We start from the raw sequence: 25760 nt of genomic DNA, 5'->3' as shown, positions 1-25760 counted from the left end.
AATACTCTTTATTTTTTTTTTCTTATTTTTTTTATTTATTTTTTTTATATATGAAATTTATTGACTACTATGGGAGTTTTAATTAATTCATTGAATAGAAAATGTCAAATTATGTCCCAAAAGCCCATTGGTAAATTGTACTTGGGGAGATCAGAAGACATTTTTCTACAGACACCATACTTTCATGATGTTTCCCCTTTTTTTTTTTAAATTTTTTTTTTTCAACGTTTATTTATTTTTGGGACAGAGAGAGACCGAGCATGAACGGGGGAGGGGCAGAGAGAGAGGGAGACACAGAATCGGAAGCAGGCTCCAGACTCTGAGCCATCAGCCCAGAGTCCGACGCAGGGCTCGAACTCACGGACCGCGAGATCGTGACCTGGCTGAAGTCGGACGCTTAACCGACTGCGCCACCCAGGCGCCCCTGATGTTTCCCTTTTAAGCTCATTATGTATATGCCTCATAAGAATTTGGTAATGTGACTTCTACAAAACCATAATCCTAATCTCAGAGTAAGATGAGTTTCGAACTCTAATTAAAAAAAAAAATTTTTTTTTAATGTTTATTATTGAGAGACATAGAGTGTGAGCAGGGGAGGGGCAGAGAGAGAGGGAGACACAGAATCCGAAGCAGGCTCCAGGCTCTGAGCTGTTAGCACAGAGCCTGATGTGGCGCTTGAACTCACAAGCTGTGAGATGATGACCTGAGCCAAAGTCATACACTTAACCGACTGAGCCCCCCAAGTGCCCCTTGAACTCTAATTTAGAAACCAAAGGCCTAACCATCTCTCTCTGTAGCAGGGATTAGGGGGTGTGGATCTTGGATGGTGGACTGAATAGGGACTGCCTTGTTTCTCATAGCATTGATCTTCTAGAAGGTTCAAGGTAAGAACTGGGGGGGCAGGTGGCAGGCTTTCTGTCAGTAACACTCAGGGCCCCACAAGTTTGTGTCCTTGACTGAATGGAAGAACACTGGAAACCATTGACAGTTTTTAAAGGAGCAACACCATTTTTTAAAAAGGTTTATTTTGAGAGAGGCAGAGAGATAGCGTGAGCAGGAGAGGGGCAGTGAGAGGGAGAGAGAGAATCCCAAGGAGGCTCTGCGCTGACAGTGAACTATGAGATCATGATCTGAGCCAAAATCAAGAGTCAGATGCTTAACCGAATGAGCCACCCAGGCGTCCCAGGAGCAACACCATTGATCCTATTTGTATTTTAGGTCACTCTGGCTACCTGCTGGATAGTGGATTAGAGAGGGCAAGACTCCAAGTAGAGAAACAGACTGTGATGGTAACCCATGTGAGAGAAAATGATGGTAGTAAGAAAGAAATAAAGCAGGGGTATTTGAGAGATATTTGGCAGGTAGAATTGATAAGACTGGTAATAAATTGAATGTGGGGAAAGAGGGAGAATAAGGAATCTAGATAGCATGACTTTCAGTTTTTGACTTGGGCATTTGGATAGTAGCATAATGTATTGACGTGGAAGGCAGCATAAAGAAAACATGGGGAAGGTCAGGTTTGGCTCTGAACACTCAGAGGTGCCTGTGACATATCAAGTGGAAGTGTCAGGAGACTGACCAACGAGGTTGTGGGGGTCTGCAGTTTAAGAGGGGTGTGGGCAAAAGATAAAATGGTGACTTTATTTCACTCCTTTTATATCCATCAAGTGAGGCCACACCTTCCTACTCTATGGAGATTCTTTTTTTTAAATTGAGGTATAATCTATAACATTAGATTCATTTCAGGTGTACAACATAAGGATTTAGTGTTTGTGTATATAACAAAATGATCATAATTCTAGTGAAAGTCCATCACCATTTATAGTTATGACATTAAAACATTGTTTTTCTTGTGATGAGGACTTTTAAGTTCAACTGTCTTAACTCTTAACTATGCAGTGCAGTACTACTGATTCAAGTATCTTATAAGTTGCAAGTATTTTATAAGTATTTCATCAACGATAATCTGCACTCTTAATTTGCTTTGACTAGAGAAAATAATGGTCTTAGAAACTGATTTTGTTGTTATTCTGCAGTCCTGTAAGTCACATTTCCTGATGCATGAATAATTAAAGAGAACAGTCCATACATTTTTCAACTTGTTAACATTTTTGAAGCCAATCCAGATCCTCAATGGGACATTTTAACGTTACTGTCTGGAATTTACATGCCTACTGTCTAGGCTCCTTCTGTCCCATTATTTACTTTGGCTCCAATGTTTGGCTTCTTCTTTCAAGTTGTTTGTATTCAGTGTTCATAAAAGTGGACTCCAACAACCAAGGAAAAGATGAACAATGAGACAGTTTGGAAGTGCTATTTTTGTTGTCATAGAGTAGGGTCAGTTCAGTAGTAGTAAGTGATTTTGTGAAGGCCAGGTAGAGTACTCACGCAGTGCTAATTCGCCGGCTGTTCTCTGTTTGCATGCGAGACGTATGCCTGTGTGCTTGGTTGCTCACACGCTTTTGCCTTATTTTGATAATACAGTAAAACCTTGATTTGCGTGCACGATTCATTCCAGAAACATGCTTGTAATCCAAAGCATACCAAAGTATATCAAAGCAAATTTCAAGAAACAGTAGCTCAGTCATGATCATGTAACATTCAGCATCACGTCCTACTCATATTGCAAGATCTCATTCATTTTATCGAGTTAAGTTGTGCTAGAAATGTTTGCTTGTCTTGCAGAACGCTCACAGAACGAGTTACTTGCAATCCAAGGTTTCACTGTACTCTGTTTCTCGATATCATTGTCGGAAAGCCGTAACCCAGTTTCAATGGAATGTCATGCGAACAAATGCAGTCTGAACTGTGAAATCCTGAATTAGAACGAGATCTGTGTTGATGTGTTTGTGACTCTGCCTTTTAAGAGGGTGGAAAGCTTTACTGCTCTCAGGGTGAGCATTGCAAAATGCAATGGATGGAATCAAGACCATTTTCCTTCTTATTGTTTGTCTGCCTTAGATTAAGATGCTGTGCGTTATTGACCGCTGTAAAATTAAGCCTAAATCATGATGTGGTGTGTAATTTTAGCACTTAAATAGTTTAAATTGTTCCCCTTAAGGTTTTGGTTGTCCATGCTACACTGTGTGTCTTCTTACTGGGACTTACGGTGGACTTACCAGAGGTGCTCAAATGCGACATAGAACTCAAGTTTTTCTTTATGAAATAACAATATTCTAGTAGGAGATTAATGAATGCTGAATGAAATCAGTGAACACTTAGATGATTGTTTTCTATATAAATGCTATGTTAGCAAACAATAAAAACAAACATACTCCTAATTCTTCAGCGGTTTCTAGCACTACACTTAACTTGTGTTAATAGAAACAGGTTAAGGGACACCTGAGTGGCTCAGTCGGATAAGCGTCCAACTTTGGCTTGGGTCATGATCTCATGGTTTGTGAGTTTGAGCCCCACGTCGGGCCCTGCACTGATGGTGCAGAGCCTGCTTGGGATTTTCTCTCTCTTCCTTTTTCCTCTGCCCCACCCCCCACTTGGTGGCTCACGTGCACACGCTTGCTTGCTCGCTGTCTCTCAAAATAAAAAAAATAAACTTTAGAAACAGGTTAAAAGGATGGTCTTTGGAGTCAGGCTAACTGGATTCAAATATGAGCCCCCAGTTTCTAACCATGTGGACTTGGACAGTCTGTTTGAATTTCTCTGAGACTTAGTTCTTTTGTCAGTGAAATGGTTAGCTTGGATGGCTTTTGTGAGGATTAAATAAGCATAAAGCCTTTAGTGCTTTTGTGCAGTAAGTGTTTGGTAAAGATTAGCCATTATTTTATCTGCCTCTGCAGTCTGTACCCTACCTTCAAATTGCCCAGTAGGCTTGTTGGTCCTCTAGATTGATTTTTATAATACTGATTCAATGCCATCTTTGAAAATTGTATCAGAGGTTTTTTCCTCCTTTCTGTTAACAGCTCCTGTGGTTTCTCTAGGTCATGAGTCCTATCCTTTCTTCAGTGAACCCTCCCTTCCTGCCAAACTCATCAGTTCCCTTACTAGACCTTGATACATCTTTGATTCTTTGGAATATTTCATTTTGTAGAGGGTGTTGCTCTAGAACCTCCCTCTCTTCTTCCCTCCCCTGTACAGCAAGCTTTCGCTGAATTCATTCATAGACATCTTCAGTTCCTTTTTTGAGTTACTTTGCAGAAAGTAAATTAAGGTGTAGAACTATCCCACATGTTGTTCACACCGGAGCTGCCTTTCCTCCTTTGGGCTAATTTGAAAGCTTTTCTTAAAGAATCTGTCCTTTCTTTGAAGATGGACTATTTCTATTTTTAGCCAAATTCAACTTTATTTATGTTTTATTTCTTTTTTTCTCTCTTTGTGGTTTTTTCCCCCCCTTATGCAACATTCTTCAGATGTGGATGAGTGTCTGGACCCACAGATCTGCACAAATGGTACTTGCTCGAACCTCGAAGGCTCCTATATGTGTTCATGCCACAAGGGCTACAGCCCAACCCCAGACCACAAGCACTGTAAAGGTAAATACTCTGATCGAATTTCTTACTTTTATTTGAACTGCATTTAAGAATCTGTTCGAGTAACTAGCTGAGAAAAGGGAACCAAAAAAAAAAAAGGAATTATGCTGCCTGTCATGTATTTTAAGTGAGCTACTTGGAGCACATTTTTGTTGGTATCTTTGAAAGTGACTCCTCACTGTGGTTACATACAGACCATACGTACTTAGATAAAGGAAAACAGCATAGTTTTAGACAGCATCTATAAACCACAGGTCAATTTTTCATTTCTTGTGGTTATAAAAACTACAGTTGCACATTTCTGTGAATATACTAAAAACCATTGAATTGTACACTTTAGATGAATTATGTGGTGGTGAATTATATCTCAATAAAATTGCTATTGAAAACCTTCATTGTAGAAAATCTAGCAAAGAGAAAAGTAAAAAAAAATTTTCTCAGTCTCATTCATGCATAGTCCTATCTCACAAATATTTTCTATCACTTTATTTTTAATGTGCAATTTTGTAAGTTTTGTCACTTAATAGTATATACATCATGAGCATTTTATATATCATTAATAACTGTACAGACATTATTTTAAAAAGCTGCTTAATAGTGCAGTGTATTACTATTTCAGCATTTTCTTGCTGCTTATGTGTTGAACAACCATAATTTTTTTCCACCTTCTCATTATGTAAAAAAAAAAAAAAAAGGGATCATTTCTTTATTTATAAATGTGGAATAACTGGATAAAACATCTTTAATGTTTTTTATTATTTTGATAGAATGCTAATTTCTAATTTTAAAAATATATTTTTTAATTCTAAAAGATTGAATATTTATTACATATGCTTATTTCTATTAATTTCTTGGAGACTTCTAATTATTACAACATTTATTTCATATTGCAACATGTATTTTGCACATTTTTTTGTTGTGTAAATTTATGTTACTATCTGTTCCTATTTATCAGGTTTTTAAATCACCATATATGAACACTTTATATAAAGCACGTGTGTAAACCTACGTACCTGTGTCTTTGTATTACAAATACACTTTTTTATGGCATATTGTAATTTGTCCAAAGTTTCTCTAATTTCCTCTGCATAATTCTTTTTTTAAGTTTAATTTTTTTCTGTGGTCAAATCTGTGGATGGTTTCCTTCTGGTTCTACTGCTTTATACCTACAAGCATGCTCTTTCAAGGGGAGGAAAGGAAGAAATTCGTGAAGTTTTTCTTCTTTCTGAAGTGTCTCACTGAGAGTGAAGGATGTGGGGTGGGGATTAACTTCTCACTATGGTAGCTAGTAGTAAACAGGTATCTTACTCTCTTGTAAGAATTGTAGCCTCTCCCGCTGGCAGGAGCAGATTCCCAGACCTCTGGATTGGGTGGCTGACCCCTTACATGCAGGGGAACACCAGTCACTCCCAGTGGAGCCTGTAGGGGGGCCTCATCTCCCTTCCCTCCAGATCCTTTTCCTGCTGGCCCACGTCCACAGTCTTCCTACCAAATTCTTCTGGTGATTTGCTCTGCAGCCTTGGATACATTAAACTTGGATTTCCAGATCTCATATCATCTCTAAAATTCGGGGATTGGGTTTTTTAGAGGGATAACGCTCCAAGGAGATACATGTTGGGTGAATGGCTCGTTACCACTTTCTTACGCTTGGCTGCTGTCATCCCAGATGATCCTGCCCCGCTCTAGTAAGGCTTCCCAGCGCCCCAGAATTCCCACCATCGGCTGATGGCAGCCATAGAAACACTCATTTTCCGCTCTGTGTGGCGCTCTCCTGGGCTGCTGCAAAAGCTTCTCTTCATCCTTCCCTTCTTTCCTTCCGGGTATATCAAGGAACCCGCATGTTCCAGGCACTGTGTTCAAATGCAGATGCTGAGAGGTTTTAATCTCTCAAAGCACTTTTATTGGCTGGAAAAGACGCAAACCTACTACTATAATAGATAGAGGACCACATGATGAAGTTAACATTATCAGTGATGTATTATAAAAAAAAAAAAAAACCCTGTGATATCCAAATGAAGTCTGGAGCTTAGTTTAAAAAGGAGGATTGTAGGGGCGCCTGGGTGGCGCAGCTGGTTAAGCGTCCGACTTCAGCCAGGTCACGATCTCGAGGTCCGTGAGTTCGAGCCCCGCGTCAGGCTCTGGGCTGATGGCTCAGAGCCTGGAGCCTGTTTCCGATTCTGTGTCTCCCTCTCTCTCTGCCCCTCCCCCGTTCATGCTCTGTCTCTCTCTGTCCCAAAAATAAATAAACGTTGAAAAAAAAAATTAGAAAAAAAAAAAAAGGAGGATTGTAGTGTATCAAACCCTCATTCAGTCACTCAGAAGCTGTGTGGGCTTGGATAAGTTTTCTTAATTTGCTAAGCCTTCCTTACTCATCTGCAAAAAGGCAACAATAATGGTACCTACTCAGGTGATGTGAGGATTGCATGTGATAATACAGAAACAGAGCTTATATGGGGAGAAGGAGATTATGTCGGGACAGAGAGTGACATGTAGTTGACGTTGTTATGCACCACATTAAAGGTGTGTACAAGGCTCTGTTAAAGCCAAGAAGTCTGTGGCTAATCCTGTGTGCACACTTTTGGGAAAGCTTCACGGAGGTGCTGCTGTTCAACCTTGGTCTGAAAATTTTGAATATGGAGGGGAGAAGAACTTAGGAGGAAGAGAAAGCAACACATAATCAAAGGTTGGAGGTGTGAAAGGGCTATTCTCTCCACGTGGCATTTAACCTTGGCCCCTATTCCAATTTTCCTTTGCATTATGGTCTGGGATAGGATCAGGCAAGATCCCCATCTTCTGCTCTGGAAACCTGCATATGGACTAATTATTTTCCTTACTCCCAGTCAAAGCCTACCCTTTTTATAATAATAAATCGCATAACATCCTTTTTCCTCTAATAATTTCATAGTCTTTCCCAAACTACATCAGCTCAAAGATGTAAATTCTTCCCAGATCTTAAATCTATCCTTTTTCCGGGGCACCTGGGTGGCTCAGTTGGTTAAGTGTCTGACTTCGGCTCAGGTCATGATCTCATGGTTTGTGGGTTGGAGCCCCACATCGGCTCTGTGCTGACAGCTCAGAGCCTGGAGCCTGCTTCGGATTCTGTGTCACTGCCTCTCTCTGCCCCTCCCCTGCTTGTGCTCTCTTGCTCTCTCTCTTTCTCTTTCACTCTGTCTCTCAAAATAAATAAATATTAAAAAAATTAAAAATCTGTCCCTTTTCCAATATTGCAACAACTGCCAATTTCACCTTAGTGCTAAATATTAACTTTGTTTTCATGTCGCTAAAGGTCCTGAAAACTTTTTTTCAGGTTGTAAGCATATCATCTAGTATATTAAATCAGTATTTGTTTCTTTATATCTTTTGTGTATCTGTGTCTTTGTTATCTCTTTATACATTTAAGCACTGTATGTCCTAAATTTATAAATACCTAGGGATAGTCTCTGTTTTAACTCTGGGCTGGATTTGTCATAATAATATGTTTAAAAAGCCCCTTAAAGGAATCATGCTTGGTGAAAATGATACTTTCTATTTATCTTTTGGCACAAGAGAGAGAAGACTTTTGTCCTGCATGCCTATTTTATTAGAAAGCGTTCTTTTGTCATAGGAATTTTGTGCCTCATCAGAAAAGAAAAAGGGGTTCCCCCTTGGTCATCTTAAAGACCCAAAGATCACCTTATTCAAGATAACTGGATTACCTCAAGTTGTTCCAAATGTGTGTGTCATTACTTAAAATGAATTACTTCTGACAGTATTCCCAACATAAATGAGTAACTTATGTAAGATGTCTGCTTGGACAGTGCTTAGAATGGACGGTATATTTTCGCTGCAGACATCTTCACATGGGAATGCTTAATTTGTCATCTTCTTTGAGAAAGTCAGAAAGAGTCCAAGGCACTAAAAATGTTGTCAGACGTTACATGAGATCCAACAGGCTACACGAGCTGTTGTTGGTCTTAAGATCTTAAGCTGACATCTCAAGTATTTAATTGAATGTGCTGAAAGAAAATATGGTGTAGGCTGTTCTTTGCTGTCGACCCCTCCTAAAGCTAATAGACTTAGAGCATTTGGAAAGGTAGAAAATAATTCTTCAAATGAAATTCAGCTCGCTTATTTCATTGCTCTGTTGGCAGTCAGGACTTACTGTGTTGTGATGCCTTTTATTTATAAATAAGTGAAACAAAAATTGCTAGTAAAGTTAATTTTTCTTAAAAAATTAAAAATGAATTCATGAGGTCCTATTACAGTAATAGTGTTGGGAGCTATTTCAGGAAACATGGGATAATCTGACACCTTGCTTCTATCAGGATATAATTCAAAAGATTAATGCCGCATGAGAGGATAAGAAATACAACTTTGATCAGGAAACAGATAATTGTTAGTACTACTTGAGGGGAAGGATTGCAACAAATGGAATTCTCCTGGCAAAAACTTTCAGATGCATTTTAAATAATAAGATATTTTTAGGGGCGCTTGGGTGGCTCAATCGGTTAAGCGTCCGACTTTGGCTCAAGTCATGATCTCACAGTTCGTGGGTTCCAGCCCTGTGTTGGGCTCTGTGCTGACCGCTCAGAGCCTGGAGCCTGCTTTAGGTTCTGTGTCTCCCTCCGTCTCTGCCCCTCTCCCACTGTGCGCACTCTGACGCACACTCACTCGCTCACCCACTCTCAAAAATAAATAAGTAAACGTTTAAAAAATTTTAAAAAAATAATATATTTTTAGAAGAAAACAATAGTTAGACATTGATCTTTAGGACGTGGTCTTATAGCTTGATTTGTAGTCTCAGAGTTTCGATAAGATAGAGACCTAATTTAAAAAAATTGTCCTTGTTTATATTTACAGATACTGACGAGTGTCAGCAGGGGAATCTGTGCATAAATGGGCAGTGCAAGAACACTGAGGGCTCCTTCCAGTGTACCTGTGGGCAGGGCTACCAGCTGTCAGCAGCAAAAGACCAGTGTGAAGGTAGGAGTGTGGTTACGTGACCTACTGTGATTTTAGTTAGAGGCACCTGCCCTGAAAAAAGTGTCCTCCATGAAGCAAGTGTGTCTTTCAGAAACAACCTGGATGATTGCTTAATGGTGCAAGAAAGCAAGGGACCTCAGCTTAAGTCAGAAAAGTCAATAGCACAGGATGGAAAAGGGCTAAATTTGAAAAAAAGGTATTTGTGAGCAGTGGCTGAGCATTAATATTAGGAAGGAAAATTATTGCTCTCTGTGTAATTCCTTACTGCAGAAAATCAGTTCCATTAAATTCATTTGTAAGTTTTACCTACCAGGATTTCAGCAATTAGAATGTTACTATATCAGCCCAGTATTAGGCTGTGGAATGTTAATGACCTTAGTTTTTGTGTGTAGTCAGCTTTTCACAATTTTTCCTTTTTAAAAACATTTTACTGAACAAGAATTTTCAGCAAGATTGCAATAAGTAGCATCCCCCTCATGTCACTGATAAGGTTTGTGAAATAAATCCTGTTCCCACCAGTGATAGTATTTTGGACCTTGCTGTGGTTGACCTTAGAGTAAAAGTATATGTATTTCATTGAACCTCATGCAGAATCACTTTACTTCTCAATAAGTATATGCTTCCTGAGATTGAAGATATTTATGGTTTCACCTGTGACAAGTATCAAGTGTCTCGAGTTTTTGAAAAGAAAGATCATTTGAATTTCATTTAAGAACAGAATACACACTCTACAAGGCCAATTTGTTTATTATAAGGAAACAAATCCTATCCATGTCTATATGTAAACTTTGAATAGTGAGTACCAATATCTCTTGGGATGCTATTGTAAAAGACAATATGTGATGGTCCTATAACGAGATCTACCAGTATTATCAGAACAGTCCCCAATTTTCCCCTTCTTGAACATGGAAAGACATTACAATAGCCAGTCTAGAAGAGAAGAACACACACAAGCATATCCATGTACACAGATAAATTAAATAACTTGTTCTGGATTCTGCAAGTCTGTCTCAAAGTATTTATACTTTACTTTGTGACTTTTGACCTTAATTGTTAATTAGCCAAGCATTTATCAAATGCCCATCATGCATAAAATACTACAAATGTATATATAATAAGAGAAACCTACAGATAAGATAATCAGGCTATCCTATTCAGCATCCCTTATTTTGAAGAGCCTGTGATGTCAGTACCAAAAATAAGTCAGACACATGCAAAACCACCCACCAGATTATCCATCGGGGAAAACTGATTTTAGGTGCCAAAATGCCATGATAATCAAATTGATGCTGTAAGCAGAGTGAGGAAAGCAGAGTTGTGAGGGGTCACTGTGAAAACTGATGTTTTTGTTGACTCTTCTAGAATCACATTGCCAGCAGTAGATAAATGTGCTCAGATGTGAGGAACAAAGTCTGTCAACAGCAGCGTGAATTAATGCCTGTTCACTGTAAAACACTAGATCATTTAAGTAATAAAGGATGTGGTAGACATAGTCCCTGCCCTCCAGAAACTTAAAATCTAAGGGTAAAATAGCTGAATACGTGTAATGTATCGTTGTGTCTTCTATTGTGTGGATAGGACACGAGTGTGCTGTAGCCTGAGCTCAGGGTTGAGGTTACAAAACAAATCATCTCTAAGCTGAGGATATGTGGGTTAAGGAAGAGAGAGATTCAGTGGCAGTGTAGATATCAGATTGGCTGAGAGGAGGGAAGGGCCATTAGATTTGGCCAGCAAATCATTCAGAGAGAGAGAGGGAGAGAGGGAAAGGAAAGAAAAACTAGGGAAGTCTAACTGCTAGGGGGCTGACAGGTATATCCGTGAAAAAGAAATGAAGACATTCATTGACTTGACACTTCGGCAAACTTCTGTACAGGAGACCATGAATATGTGGACATGAATATGTGTACATGTATATGTACACATACAGTACATGAATATGTACATGAATATAGTGATGCTATAGTACATGAATATGTGATGCTATTTTCCAGTAAAACTTTGTTTACAGTAGTAGGAAGTGGGCTGTAGTTTGCTGACCTCTGCTTTAGATTATTGTAGGCATAAATGCTTTTAAACTCAAGAGTGTTCTATTTGAACCTGTACAAGAGACTCAGGAAGCTTCATTCAGGTTTATAGATAACAGCAAAGCATTTGCCACCCATCAGTAAATATTGGGATGAATATGTGCAGATTCTTAGCTCACAGGTTAAGATTTTAAGTTCATCTGGATTTTCCCTACTGGAGGATTCATGACCTTTTATTAGAAATCAGTTTAATGAAGAGGCTAAATTAATTATAAACTAGATAGTTTATAGACCTTTTTTTACATGCATGATTAAAAATATTTTTAAAGCACCACTTCTACAGTTTCTTTTTACCCTCTGGTTCCTAGATATTGATGAATGTCAGCATCATCATCTCTGCAATAATGGACAGTGCAGGAACACAGAGGGCTCCTTCCTCTGTGTTTGTGACCAGGGTTACAGAGCATCCACCCTTGGAGACCACTGTGAAGGTGAGAACTGCTCTTGATTGCAGAGTCCTAGAGAGATCTGGACATCATCCTGGCTTCTCTTCTTGAATCCAACCTTTGGACTTCACAGTTGAGGACATTAGGTCCCTGGAAAAACATTTGCCTCATGGTCACACAAATAATGAAAAGGAGCTGGTAGAATGCAGGCTTTCCTTGTACTGCTTAGAACTGTTTTCTAGAAGAATTATGCCAACTAAAGGAGTAAAGAATTGAATTAGCCTTAGCTTCTCTCAGCTTTAGATGGTTTCTCCTGGGTATATAGTTCTGAATGGTAACACCTTGTGTATGTAGGTCCAGCATCCATATAAGTAAACACAAATTAATTTTCTAGATTCCTGAAAAGTTTTTAAGAGCTAGAGTTTAATTCAGTTTTGAGCGTTTTGCCTAAATAGGTCTAAAAGATACGCCAGGTATACAGCATGGTGTAATTGTTAACTACCTACTACACCACTGCCTGGCCATGCCTCAGAACCCCTGGGGTGGTCTGGGCTGCAGGGCTGGTCTGTCACCAGCCTGTTCACATGTGAATTGTCTCTGCTCACTGTCTACCCAACTAACCATTTTTTCCCAATTTACCCTCTGTTGTACTGCAAGTTAGCCCTGTCAGTTGTGAAACCAGGAATGTGAGCTTGGCAGGGTTGTGTTTCACATGGAGAGTTAGAGTTGTGAGTGAGGGTCTGAACCCCACTCTGGAGAGAAGCACATGAGGTTTTTAGTGAGTGGTTTGTGACACAAATGTGACATATTTGTGGCACAGTGTGTCATACATTGAAAAATGGCTATGATAGCTTTCTCATTTGTCAGTCCCTGTTGGTTGGGAACGATCCATTATACTTTATAGCCTCCTGTTTTACTAACGAAAGAACTTTGTGCCAGCATGGACAACCTTTCCGGAGGGCAGTTGGGGGCAGTTGCAGAGGCCCTAAGATGTTGTTACTGCTGAATCAGCAAATCATCTAGGATTTGATCTTAAGATAATGGTGTTCTTTAAAGGGCTGATAACTCCAGTGAAAAGTTATAATTAACATACCTCTTGATAAATAGGCAGACAAGTGATAAACCAAAGTAATGAAATTTGCTTGAGAAATCAGGTATTGGGAACTCCAGCACATATGGGTGGTTCAACATGGTGGCTTTCCAAGGTGGGAGAAGAGTAGCTGGGAGCTAGTCATGAACAACCTATTTCAGAAGTAAGTATGTGACAAGACACATGCTAAGGCATTGAAAACCTAAATTGACCCCCAGCATCTCTCCTGCCCAAATCTCTGACCTGGCCAAGAGGGTAACCAGGCCATTGATTGGTCCTCAGTAGAAGGCATGCTCCTTTTTTTTGGCTGTTTTCATGTGTAACCGTCTCATCAGAAGTCCGGAATTTTTATTCTATCAACATCAGTTGTGTGAAAAGCCAAACAAAAGCTTTTTAGCCAATTTGCTCATCATTGTTAATATATATTCAATAAGAAAGTTTCTTTTGGAGTATATAATCAGTCCTTTTTCTCTTAAAGTCAGGGCTCATTTCCCTAGTGTTCTAGGTTATAAATAGGACTGGAGTCCATTCAACTAATTCAGTGCTCCCTTTGAAACTATAATAGCACTTCAGCCTGCTAATTCTCAACTAGTGGTGTTTCTGACCCTCCCCAGTGTTATGTAGCTGTAATTAACTGAGCTGTTACTGTTCACACCCCTCTCACAGCTGTGGGAGGAAGAACCGTCTTTCTTGTTGGCTTTTGTATTTACATGTGTAACTTTCCTCTAATAACTCTGGCAAAGGCCTTGTTTTCTTGCAGTGTTACCCTACAATTCTGCTGGCCTTCTCGCAGAGTCAGAATCCCAAGGATTGTGCTAATTTCTGTGTGTTACTTACTCCAGCACGCTCGGTAGCCACTCAGTCTGTGAAGGGTAGCCTCAGCTGTCCCGGTCATTAGAGGCCTTGGCATCGCAGCCATCGAAGGCTCTGCCTTGGACATGTTCCCCTTCTAGATACAGTCTCTCCTTCCATACCTCCCTTAGCATCTTCCTTACGCTGTCACAGTGTTTGCTCCATGCTAGTCCCTTGCAAAACCTGAGACCGATACAGGATTCACTCTTTCTGTGGCGCGTCTCTCTCGGTCTTCTCTTTGTGGACCAATCCAAAAAGGTGAGGAGAAGTGCTAGTATTTGTTTCCTATGACACTTCATTCCAAGTCAGAAATCACTCATGTTTTCATGTATGCATTCATTCAACAAATACCTGAGTGCCAGTTTGTGCCAGGTACTGACCTGGGTACAGGATATACAGCAATAAACCAAACAGGCAATTTCTGCCTTTGTGGAGCTAACATTCTAGTGAGGGAGTTAACGATGCACATGATAAACAAGTAAAACATATAGTTCATTAAGTGGCAGTAAACACTATGGAGGAAAATAAAGGAGGGTATACAGGGAGTGTGGAGGGAGGGGGGTGATCTTACAGAGGCAAGCAGAAGTTTCTTTGAGATAAGGGCATTTGATTATTTATTGGAAGACCATTCCGTTCAAAGGACTAGCAGATGCAAAGGCACTGAGAAATAGGCTTTGTAGAAGAGACTAGGAGTTTAACTTGCGCACTTTAAGTTTGGGATGTCTATAATGAGTATCCGAATGAAGATCTCTGAAAGATAGTTGGAACTGTGCATGTGGAATTCAGGGGTGAGTCCTGGGTTTGGAATCATTAACATGTATAGAGATAGTGTTTAAGCCATAAAATTGGAAGACATCACCAAGGGAGTGAGTATGGCTAGAAGAGAGAAGGGGTCCAAAGATGGAGTCCTGCCCTTTCATTTGTAAGTGAGGAGGAGAATAGGAATTAGCAAAGGGGATTGAGAACATGTGGCAGGAGAGGAAAGAGGAAAATCAAAATCTAAGAGAAGAAAACACTTCAGAGATTAGGGAGTCATGAACTTTGACATGAATGTTTGACACACATTGCTGCTGGGGAAGATGTAGGCCAGGACTGACCATGGGATTTAACAGGGTAGAGAGTCCTGGTGATTTTGACCAATGCAAAGGATTTAGGATTTAGCAGTGAAGGAGTAACCAAGATTAACTCTTGTTTCCTTAAAGCCTGTTGCTCAAATCCTAGAAGGGCTCTGTCTATCTTTCGTGCCACCCTAGGTGGTGGTGCAGGACAATCCCGTGTTGGGCTCTTTTAACATTCAACTACTTTTTTTTTTGCTCTTTGAAGATCTAAATTCAGGTCTGAAAAAAATTTAGATTAAATCACACTCTAACGCACTGAGTTTTCAAATCTACACAGTTATTTATAAACACGAGATATTGTTTCTTTTTCTCACATGTTATTTCTCTTAGATTTTGAAAAATGCATGAACATGAAATTATTTTAAAGTAGTGTGAACAAAGCTGATATGCTTCCGTTATGCTAAGGCAAACATCTAGGTAATGGAGTATTTCTCTTGTTGATGAAATGCATGTTCTCAGGACTCTCCTTCATCTTTTTTGAATTGGGATTTTTTCACATAATGCTGATAATCAAATATGCCTTTCCTTGGTTATCTCAGTTTCCTACAGAACACAGAAAGGTAAGTCACAAAACCAACCACCTACTCAGCACTCATTAGAATAGCTGTAGAGCTGTTAGGATAAATATGGAAACCTGGAGCTCTTACGCCTGCCTTGGGAATGTAAAGTGGTGTAGCCACCTTAGGAGGCTGTTTTATCACAAGTAAACTTACTCTGTGACCCAGCTACTCTACCCCTAGGAATTTACTCAAGGAAAAAATGAAAGCTTCTGGTTACACAGACGTACACATGAATGTTTATCAAAACTTTATTCATAATAGCCACACTGTAAACAGTTCAGCTACTCATCCTAAGTAAATGGGTCAACGAATTGCGGCACCTTCATATGGCACAGTACTAAGCAATAAAGAAGAGAGAGCTGTTGGTACACACAGTAACTTAGATCAATCTCAAAGACACTGTGCTGATCAGAGGAAGCCACACAGAAAAAGGGCACAAGGAAATTTTTAGGGTGATGGAAATGCCTACACCTTTTTTTTTTTTCCTATGGCTGGTCCAGTTGATTCGTTTAATGCATATTTTAAGGCAAAGATTCATAGTAGACTAGCATTTATCCCCATTTGGCACAGTCATCATTGAAAATAAATCAGAGATTTGGGGCTTATAAATTATTTTCATAGAATTTATATCTAAAAGCCTATTCTCAATTAGAAATCTTTTAGAAATCTTGATTTTAGCAAGGGTCAGTTTGCTAGTGAACGAAATATTCTGTGGCGTATTCACATTTCACGGGGACACTTATGCCTGCATACGCTCTTACCTGTCTCGTGCATAATTTTCTTTTAGTGTCTCTTCCATGGCAGTTGTAACACCCAAGGCATTAGATTAATTATGAATGGAAATTTTAAGGTCAGACTGGCAAAAGAGTCAAAGGGAAATGTCACAAGCCTTATGTCTGTAACTACAGAATAGCGTTCTTACAGAGATCTCTCACAGTTCCTTAAAAAATGATTGCATTTTGCAATGATAGAAGAATCCAACAGTGATCCCAGCAGATGTAAACTGATACAGAAATGCCTGTACCTTGATTCCGACCGTGGTCACAAGAATGTATCTACATTTGTCAAAAGTCATCGAACTGGATTCTTAAAATTAGATGCACGTATTGTATATAAGTTATATGTCAGTGAAGTCGGAAAAACACACTAAAGAAGAAGTGATAACCCACTTCAGTTGTGACAAAGTCACATCGGCTGGGTTTTATTTTTAGGATCAGGATTCAGAAACATTTTGATCTAGGGGAAGCATAAAACAAGTATAACTTGTTTTTCTTTTGGTGGAATAAAATTATAAGCTGCTTTCTTATTTCTCTTTTATTTGACTCACAAATGGTACAGGAGCCAGTTAGTTAAGTGGATTGGGTTCTATGAGGAAAATTTAAGCTGGTGTGCCAGCATTTTGAACGAGACAGCGAGGGAGGTTGAGACTACAGCGGTCTCCATGTTCACTTCTTCCTGGAACTTCTCATGCATTTTCACAGCAATCATAATTATTTGCAAGAAATGCCATCCTATGCCAGAATTCTGAGAAAACAAAGACGTTTTTGTTCCTCAGCTTTCTGCAGTGCTAATAATTGAAATCCTGCACAGACAACAGGAGAGGGAGTCATGGACTGTGTTAGGGATAATGAGCTCTGACTGGAAGTAAATGTGGTAATAAACAGCCCTCTTGAAAGATCTGCCCAGCATTCATGCCATGAGGGGGGTCATTAATTATCTCACACGCTCACAGTCAGAACTCATTATTGGTAACGTAAACCATGTTTAGTTGCACATATGCTATAAATACATACATTTAAAGAATCCAGTCAACCTCAAACCTATTGGTGATAGCTGCTGGGTAAGTGGCTTCAGTGAAGCTTTTGATCTTGCTGATTCCCTTTCCCTCCAAAATCTCCTCTTCTTCCCCTCCTCCACTTTCCACCCTGCTGTCCAGGCCTCAAGTAAATCCCTTCTGTTAGGCAAAGCCACCTTTGTTTTTTTATGATACCTCTTCTCTAAATCCATGTGACACGTGAAGTTGGTACCATTCTTTTGACAAGTGATTATATATTTTGACAACTCTTAGCTTAAATTTTTTTGAACTTATAAAACAATGTGATATTTCGTGTTCATTTTGATTAATATAATTTGGGTTTCTTTGAACAATCATTTCTCTTTGTGAGCATGAATCATGCCAAATACTTTCAAATTTTTCTTGTAATGCATAATACAGGATCTTGTATAAATAGATGCTCAAGATATTCTTAATACGTATTTGAAGAATCTTTTTTATTCCCTATTATCACCAAGAATGTAAACAAGTAAATTGTTTAGTACAGAGTTTTGACTTTTCCTCTTGCAAATTTCATTTGATGTTGAAACTTTAATTTACGTATTGTTCAAAGCCAAAATCTTTTCAAAATACTTCATTTCAAAAAACTCTGATAGTTAGAAATCTGTCCTCCATTAAAAATCATGTATTGTGTGAGATGTAAAACAATGTTCATTTATGTGATTTTTATGTGTAAGGGTAATGTTTAGTTTTTTTTAAATATAGTTTATTCCACCTTTAAAATTATTTTAATTGACTTATAGATATCAATGAATGCTTGGAGGACAAGAGTGTTTGCCAAGGAGGAGACTGCATTAACACCGAAGGGTCCTATGATTGTACGTGTCCAGATGGATTCCAGCTAAATGACAATAAGGGATGTCAAGGTATTTCTCTGTTTTTTAAGTCCTAATTTACATAGTTGTTCATTTCTGTGATGCTTTCTGAATATAGTCTGTGGCTTTACCCATTTGTATATAAATGAGCTGTGCCAGTTAATGGTATTAAAATATCTTTCTTGGGTCTGCATCAAGTATGAGAAGTTCTCACTTTGCACTGCACCATGGTAACTGAAACTCCTGCCTTTTGGAACTGTGTGCCAGCTTTGCAAGCTATCGTGGCAACTGAGGTCACCTGTACTTTGCTGTTCCTTCCACGGGCCAATCTTGGTGCTATATTATAAAGTCTGGCTTTTTTATGTCCTTCGTGGGTGTATTTCATTTTGTCTCATTGCTGGTATTTATCTTTCCTTGTCTTGATCCCTGTTTTATCCAGTATCCAGCTTTTCCTCTTCCTAAAAAACCTCATTAATAATTTGGTCAAAAGTATAAAGGTATAGAAGATAGGATTTCCTATTTCTTCAAAGGGCTATCACAGTTCATCTCCCAAACAAAGGTATAAAGGAGACAAGGTACTAATAAGAACACAGCACCAATCACAAGAGCTTTAATCAAACACCTACTATGTGCCGATTACTGTAGGTACCTCAGGGATTTTTAGAGAATTGAACAGGCAGCTTTTTTAAATATCCATTTGGTGCGTGAGTAACTGAGGATCAGAGAAGTTAATTAGCATGCTCCTCCCTAATAAGTAGTAGAGCTGAGATTCGAATCCAAGATCTTTTTCTGCTGTTTTGCTCTACATTGCCCTACTGATTATTACTTCATTTATAGCCAAAATAAAGAAGACTGTGAGATTCAGTGTTTTCCCCCCAGTATAGCACACTGAGTTACCAGTAATGCTGCGACTAAAAAATCAGATTATCTAAACACCACTCCCCCAAGTTTTCCTTTACATTAGTCTTCATAAATCCATGCCTGTTGTTTCCATTGAAGGCTCTCATTTATATTTACCTTTATACGGATTCATTTCTGCTACTTGGATAAATTTTTTTTTCATCATTGTCTCCCCTCCATTACTATCTCAAAGTACATATAAGTAAAGGATTGTTAGAGTTCCTCTTTATCTACTGCTACTGGACATGAGTGACTTTCTTATTGTAGATGGTCATCAATTGTGTCTCCTTTCACATGCCCCAGATGTATAGTACTTGACAAGGTAGATGGTCTGTATTCTCTACGATGTGGTACTGAAATATTACTCTACCCTATGTCCGTACCATTACCCACACACCCAGCTGTGTGTCACTGAAATACAAAAGACATGAGCCCTGGCCTCAAGGTCTTTTAAAATTAATTTACTTACTGATCCCAAGATTTAACTATACTGTGATACCCTCTATTTTTTTGCCATCTTGATGTAGTAAGGTGAATTTAAAGTGTTTAGTATTTCCAATGCAGAAATTAAATGTGCTTGGATTTAATACAATAGAGAAGAAATATTTGAATTATAAAATTATGTGTGAATATTTCCATTTTGGAACTTTTGCATCTTAAAATGGATCTTGGCTTATATAAAAATGCCAAGAGATGCCCCCTAAAAAACAACTGTATCCTGCTTTTATTATAGACATTTGGGTTTAAAAGTAATACTTTCTTTTCTAACTCCTCGTTCTTTTCTAATTCCTTTCCCCCACAATGTTTTGACCTGCTAGAGGCAAACCAAGCCTTGTGTAAGTGGATAGTGATTTCATATTGCAGATTTCATAAACTTCTAGAGTCAAATCATAAGGAAGTAATTTAGTCATATGATTTATTAATTGCACTACTGTCTTCTCTCAGTACATTAAATTTGTGATTTGATATCAACTCAAATATGTCACTCCTCCAAACATGTTTTATGAACTCTAAATCATTATTAAATTGACTTCATGCTCTGTCACATTGGTGATTCTTGTTTTCCAGAATAAATTACAATGTGTGCTTGAAAAACTTAAATCCAAACAAATGAAAAATATTCCTGAAACGGGTTTTAGTAATGTTTAAAGAATATTATCTATGAATTTGCTACATCACCCACCTTCTCTGATTAGAGGCTGTTTACAATGGCATGTACTAAATGGCATGTCTTAAATCCTCTCCTTTGGCTGTGTCAGTGGAGACAGCCTGGTGATCTTTCACTCTGCCTGAAGTCACTGGTCTACTTCTGTCTAGTCTCATGGCTAGTCACATTCTGTACATGGGCGTAGATTTCAGAGTTTGTTTTAATGCTGACAATGTAATTGATGCCAGTGCTAATAACCATAGGACATATTTGAATGACCATGTGTGATAGACGTAAGCTTTAAACTTTACCTAACAATCTGAAGATAGTTCCATGTTCAGTAAGGCATTTTCAGTTGGAAGTGTAATAGTCTCTTCCCCCAGCAAAATTAATGCTGAGATACAGACAGCATGGAAATTCCATGTTAATAGTCTGTGTAGGAATGTGACAGCGTACATTTGAGATTCAGAACACACTTCAGTTTCGCGTTTTGACTTACACATGCCAAACTGTGAATTTCTGTGGAATCTCGGACCCATGAAAGAAACCCAACTTAAATATAGTCTGGCTTTCAGCTGAGTTACTAGCAGCATAGTTTAGAAATGCCTCAATAAGTACAACCCAAATTGAATGCATATGTTTCTCTAGTTCCAGATACTCATGTTGTTCTTTTTTAGCGGTTTCCTGGAAAAAAGTCTGGGAATTCGTCTTCAGTTCCTGTCATCAAACTTTTTAGACAATTATTTGTTAATCAGTGACTTCTCTTGAAGCAAGAAATTTATGCACATTATTCCCTGTGCAGAGTTGCAAGCTGGCAGCATTTAAAGGGCCAACATTGAGGCATAGGATAAAATAAGCCTATGGATAACCTTTTGGGTTTCACCAGATGGATATGGACCTTGGGCTTGACCCCTAGGCCAGTGGAACTTTATTGAACCTTGTTGCCCAGACAGAAGTAACTCAGGGCAGCAGATTGGGAAGAAAGAATGCAACTAAAAGCCCAGAGAAGGTCAGGGTTAAAAAGAGGTGACCAATGTAAGGTATTACCAGTAAGTAGAGACCAATCATAGAAGGTATCAGAGATTTTATAAAACAAGTGAAGAATTTCACAGAGTGAAGTCACATTGAGAAATAGTCGAATAGAAAATGATTCATTGCTCTTCCTTGAAATATTTTTAAATTAGTGCCAATAACAAAAATGGGGGAGTATTGTTAAGAAAACATGAGTAATTCCTGCTTGGTTTCTTATTTTGATTCAGTGGTGGTTAGGCCAGCTAGTGCCAATTACATGGTGGATGGAATGGTGAAGAGTTAAGGATTAATTCAGAGAAGTGAATAAATCAGGGATACTGCCAGCATTTCTGTCACACAATGAGGTGAGCAGGTAAAAGGAAGACCACCTGCATTCTGGATGCAGAGAAAGGGATGACTTTCTGGAGGAGAACTGTAGGGTTGATGGTTCGGCATGTTCTAGAAGTCACTAGGAAGGGCTTATAATCCATACCTTTCCCATATGCCCATTAAGCTTGGCAGTTATTCGTGTTGGCTCCTGCCCCCTGTTACACGGTGAGCTTCAAATTGGCAAGTGCCCCAGCCTGTTGAGCCTTCTCATAGAAAGCATTCAGTAAGTGAGGGGCGCCTGGGTGGCTCAGTTGGTTAAGTGTCCGACTTCGGCTCAGGTCGTGATCTTGCGATTCATGGGTTCAAGCCCAGTGTCGGGCTCTGGGCTGACAGCTCAGAGCCTGGAGCCTGCTTTGGATTCTGTGTCTCTCTCTCTCTCTGCCCCTCCCCCATTCTTGCTCTGTCTCTCTCAATCTCTTCCTCAAAGATAAATAAACATTAAATTTGTTTTTGAAAAACATTCAGTAAGTGTTTTTAATTGAATTAGAGATGGACTTCTAGAAAGATGTATCAAGGGCCTCTTTACCAAGAGGTAAAGGAGGGTTTAGGAGACTCCAGGAAGGTAGGGCAAAAGCCTTACTAGGGTTCCTGCCTGCAAGGTGCCAAGAACCTGTGATAGTTTTCATGGCCCCAGTTAACTAAGAATTCCTCAACCAATCATGGTTTAATTAGAGAATGAACATCACTGAAATTTTGTGGTGGGCAAATATTCGTAATGCACTATGAATGTGCTGTAGTAGGAGTTAGGGACTCCATTCAACTATGCAGTTCTCTTCAAGGGGCAATCATTGTAATAAGAAACACAGCTGAGTAAAACAACGATTAAAACAAGTGCAAATAGGTAGTTGCCTGTGTCGGTACCAGTGTGATTAGGTGAACCATTCTCCAGGATTGCTGATGTGGTCAGTGTGAGCACTGCTATCCAAAATGATTAGGACTAGTTTGATGAACATTTCACTTTCATGTACTATCAGTGTTTAGGAGTGAATCATGACCCTGGCCATGAGGAGCATAATCATTCTTCATTCAGGACAAGCAGAGTATAAGATGGCCGACATAAGTTTACAGCATTATTTGTTCATGAGTCTTAATAATCATAGCTAGTGGGGCACCTGGGTGACTCATCTGGCTAAGTGTCTGACTCTTGATTTCAGCTAAGGTCGTGATCTTGTAGTTCGTGAGATGGAGCCCCACATCAGGGATTCTCTCTCTTTTACTCTCTGTCCCTCCCCTGCTCATGCTTGCTGTCTCTCTCTCTCTCTCTCTCTCTCTCTCTCTCTCTCTCTCTCTCTCTCTCTCAAAATAAATAAATAAACATTATAAAAAAATAATCATAGCTACCACTTTTTGGCCCTTAGCTGTATGTTAGGCTCTGCACTAGGCATTTGATCCTCATTCCCTAATTGCATCATCACGAAGCTGTGCAGGTAATGAACACTTCCCTGGTCTGAAAGGTCTTCTTTTTCTTGTATTTTTATTTCTTTTATCCATTTTCAACCAAATATAGATTGGAGTCTATTTCATTTATATATTCAGCAGACATATGTAAAGTGCCACTTGGAGCCAAACACTGTCAATAAGATGTGTCCATCTGTGCCCTCAAGTTCACATCGGGGCGCCTGGGTGGCTCAGTTGGTTAAGCATCCAGCTTGGCTTGGATCATGATCAGGTTCTCTGCTGTCAGCATGGAGCCCTCTTGGGATCCTCTGTCTCTCCTTCTCTCTGTCCCTCCCCCACTCGCACGTGCGCATTCTCTCTCAAAAATAAAAACTTAAAAAAAAGTTCACATCGTAGGAGAGGATGGGGTGGAGGTGGCATGCTTGGTGTTAGAACAGATTTGTGTGCATGGAAATGGAGGAGGGCGAGGGGAACACAGCATGCTCACTGATAAAGACTATTTCTCAGAGAAATTTTTTGTTAGAATGTTTGTAAGCCTCCAACAGGTCTTAAAATTAAATGGGGGCAGGGGGGAACATGGGGGGGGCCTCCAGGTTGAACCTATGAAAGCGAAAATACTCTTTGTGTAGATTAAAAATGGTTGAACATTGGCTTATTCATATGATTTGACCTAAATAGTTTCTCTGTTAAAACAATCCAATTTGTGGTCTGGTATATATGCAGACAGGATAGTTGTGCCACAAAATAAGTGTCTGACCCTTTTGTGATGGATTTGCTTACTGTATGTCTGCTATCATATGAAACCAAAGGAAAAATTTTTTTCACGTATTTGGAACTCTTTTCAATTCCAGATATTAATGAATGTGAACAGCCTGGACTCTGTGATCCTCACGGAGAGTGTCTAAACACAGATGGTTCTTTTCACTGTGTCTGCGAACAGGGTTTCTCAATTTCAGCAGATGGCCGTACATGTGAAGGTAAGATAAACCATAAGGGGTCATGCAATTAATTCATGTTAAAGCAGAGAGGAGATTGCTTTCTATTTAAGCAGGCAAAGACTGGAGGCCACCAAGAGATACTCATAATTGAAGGCCTCAAAGTATGTATGCATAAAGGTGACTCCTGTCTGCAGTCATGGCTTGGGGATTGCTAGGGTTCACAAGTAGGATAACCTAAGGTCATGCTGGTGAAAATACTCCAGATGATTCCTTTCTGGTACTGAATTAATTGGTTGAAATGTGCAGGACATGATGATTTTAGGTACACCTGGAGGAGACGTCGAGCAACCTCCCTGATGGAAATCCGTCCTCTGCCAGTTTTGATTAGGGGTCATATCGATCATCCTCATCGTTGTAAACATGTCTTGCATGATTTTTCTACCACTGTTAACAGAGATTTTCCAGGTATTTCTCTAACATCCTTAGCTCTCAGGCAATTTTCTTTCCCATGGGTATTTATTATCGCCTTTAAAGTTAATTGCGGTATAAGACATTGAGATAACCATGTTAGCTCCCTATTTGCCACCTCTGTGTGTTTGCAGGGATCCAGCACTATTCTTATTCATAAGATGTGTGTTCTTCATGATTTATTATAGTTTGATACATTGAGGAATAATTCATCTGAACCTTTTTCAAAGTAAACACAGGAGATTCCCATAATCGTAATTTCAGTCTGTCTCTTTGAGCATCTAGGTAATCAAAATCCAGCTGAAGTTTTAAAGAAGTAAATTACAAAGGTTCTGTGCTGGGCTCATGATAGTACTGAAATTCTTTGCCCTAAAAAAAAAACCAGCGCAACAGGAAGTGCCTGCTCTCCTTGCTGGTACCACAGTGGAGTCATGCCGAGGAACAGCGACCAGGGTCATCTGAAACTAATTATTATATTGGGAAGAATAAACTGATCTTATAAAAAGCAGGAGATTGTTGAAATTGCTCTCCTGCTGAGTAGACAAAACACTGATGCCAGATTTGGCTTCAAGCAAAAGAGAGATAGTGCGGGGTGCGGTTTGAGCGAGCAGATTTTGAGGGGTTTGGAAGCCATCAAAAGTTGGGAAATGGAGAAAAACATCATTAAAGGTGGCCATGAGAGATTTGCAAGGAAATCCATGCTGGAGTGATTTGAGCTTTACATTAATTTTATATTTCAACCTTAGGACGAGAGTTCTTAAGAAATATACCACATGAACACATAATTGTTCTGCAGAGACCGCAGCGTTCCCTGGCCGAGGGTCCAGGGTGCTAGCCCATCTGAGTCACTGATGACACCGGACACATGTTTTCCTGCATTCCAGAAAGGTGCAGGCTTGATGCTTCCGATGCTACCCTCGTTGAACAGTGTCCAAGTTATAACCGCCGATGATTGTGCCCTGCAAAAACTACACTCAGAGAACAGCGCAGGTCACTTCACATGCTCGCTAGTCAAAGTTATTGTTCCAGAAGAATATACCAAAGCAAATACGTTCATATCCACTCTGTCTTTTGTAGTTGGTGATTTCCTTTTAATTCTGTGTCTTTTTAAATACTGATTTCTGCAACTCAAGAGTTATATAATCACTCTAATGTGCTTGCAGTTCTAATTTTGTTAGGCATTTACTTGGCAAAGACTTGAATTGTAAAATGTGTTTTTAGAAAACCTCTAGTACTTTGTAAATTACTATACTTTAGTATACTTTCTTTGACCCTTGGTCCATATTTTTTTACTCCAGAAGCTGGACAATTTTATAAGTA

At 39.3% G+C, this 25760-nt stretch overlaps 1 protein-coding gene across 11 annotated transcripts in view; it reads left to right on the top strand.

Moving 5' to 3' along the window:
- The window catches only part of LTBP1 (latent transforming growth factor beta binding protein 1), a 406554-nt gene that overhangs the window by 304129 nt on the left and 76665 nt on the right, over positions 1–25760 (top strand). For 9 of the 11 annotated variants that reach the window (XM_030311335.1, XM_030311337.1, XM_030311334.1 and 6 more), the window contains 5 exons: positions 4368–4490; positions 9327–9449; positions 11842–11964; positions 18117–18239; positions 23886–24011. In XM_030311335.1, the coding sequence (XP_030167195.1) occupies positions 4368–4490; positions 9327–9449; positions 11842–11964; positions 18117–18239; positions 23886–24011 (618 nt within the window). The remainder of the gene's footprint in view (positions 1–4367; positions 4491–9326; positions 9450–11841; positions 11965–18116; positions 18240–23885; positions 24012–25760) is intronic. The other 2 variants (XM_030311333.1, XM_030311336.1) reach the window with 2 other exon arrangements.

This window comes from Lynx canadensis, chromosome A3, assembly GCF_007474595.2.
Source record: "Lynx canadensis isolate LIC74 chromosome A3, mLynCan4.pri.v2, whole genome shotgun sequence".
NCBI lineage: Eukaryota > Metazoa > Chordata > Mammalia > Carnivora > Felidae > Lynx > Lynx canadensis.
The sequence above is the reverse complement of the archived record's forward strand: the minus strand, read 5'-3'. Positions and strand labels throughout refer to the sequence as shown.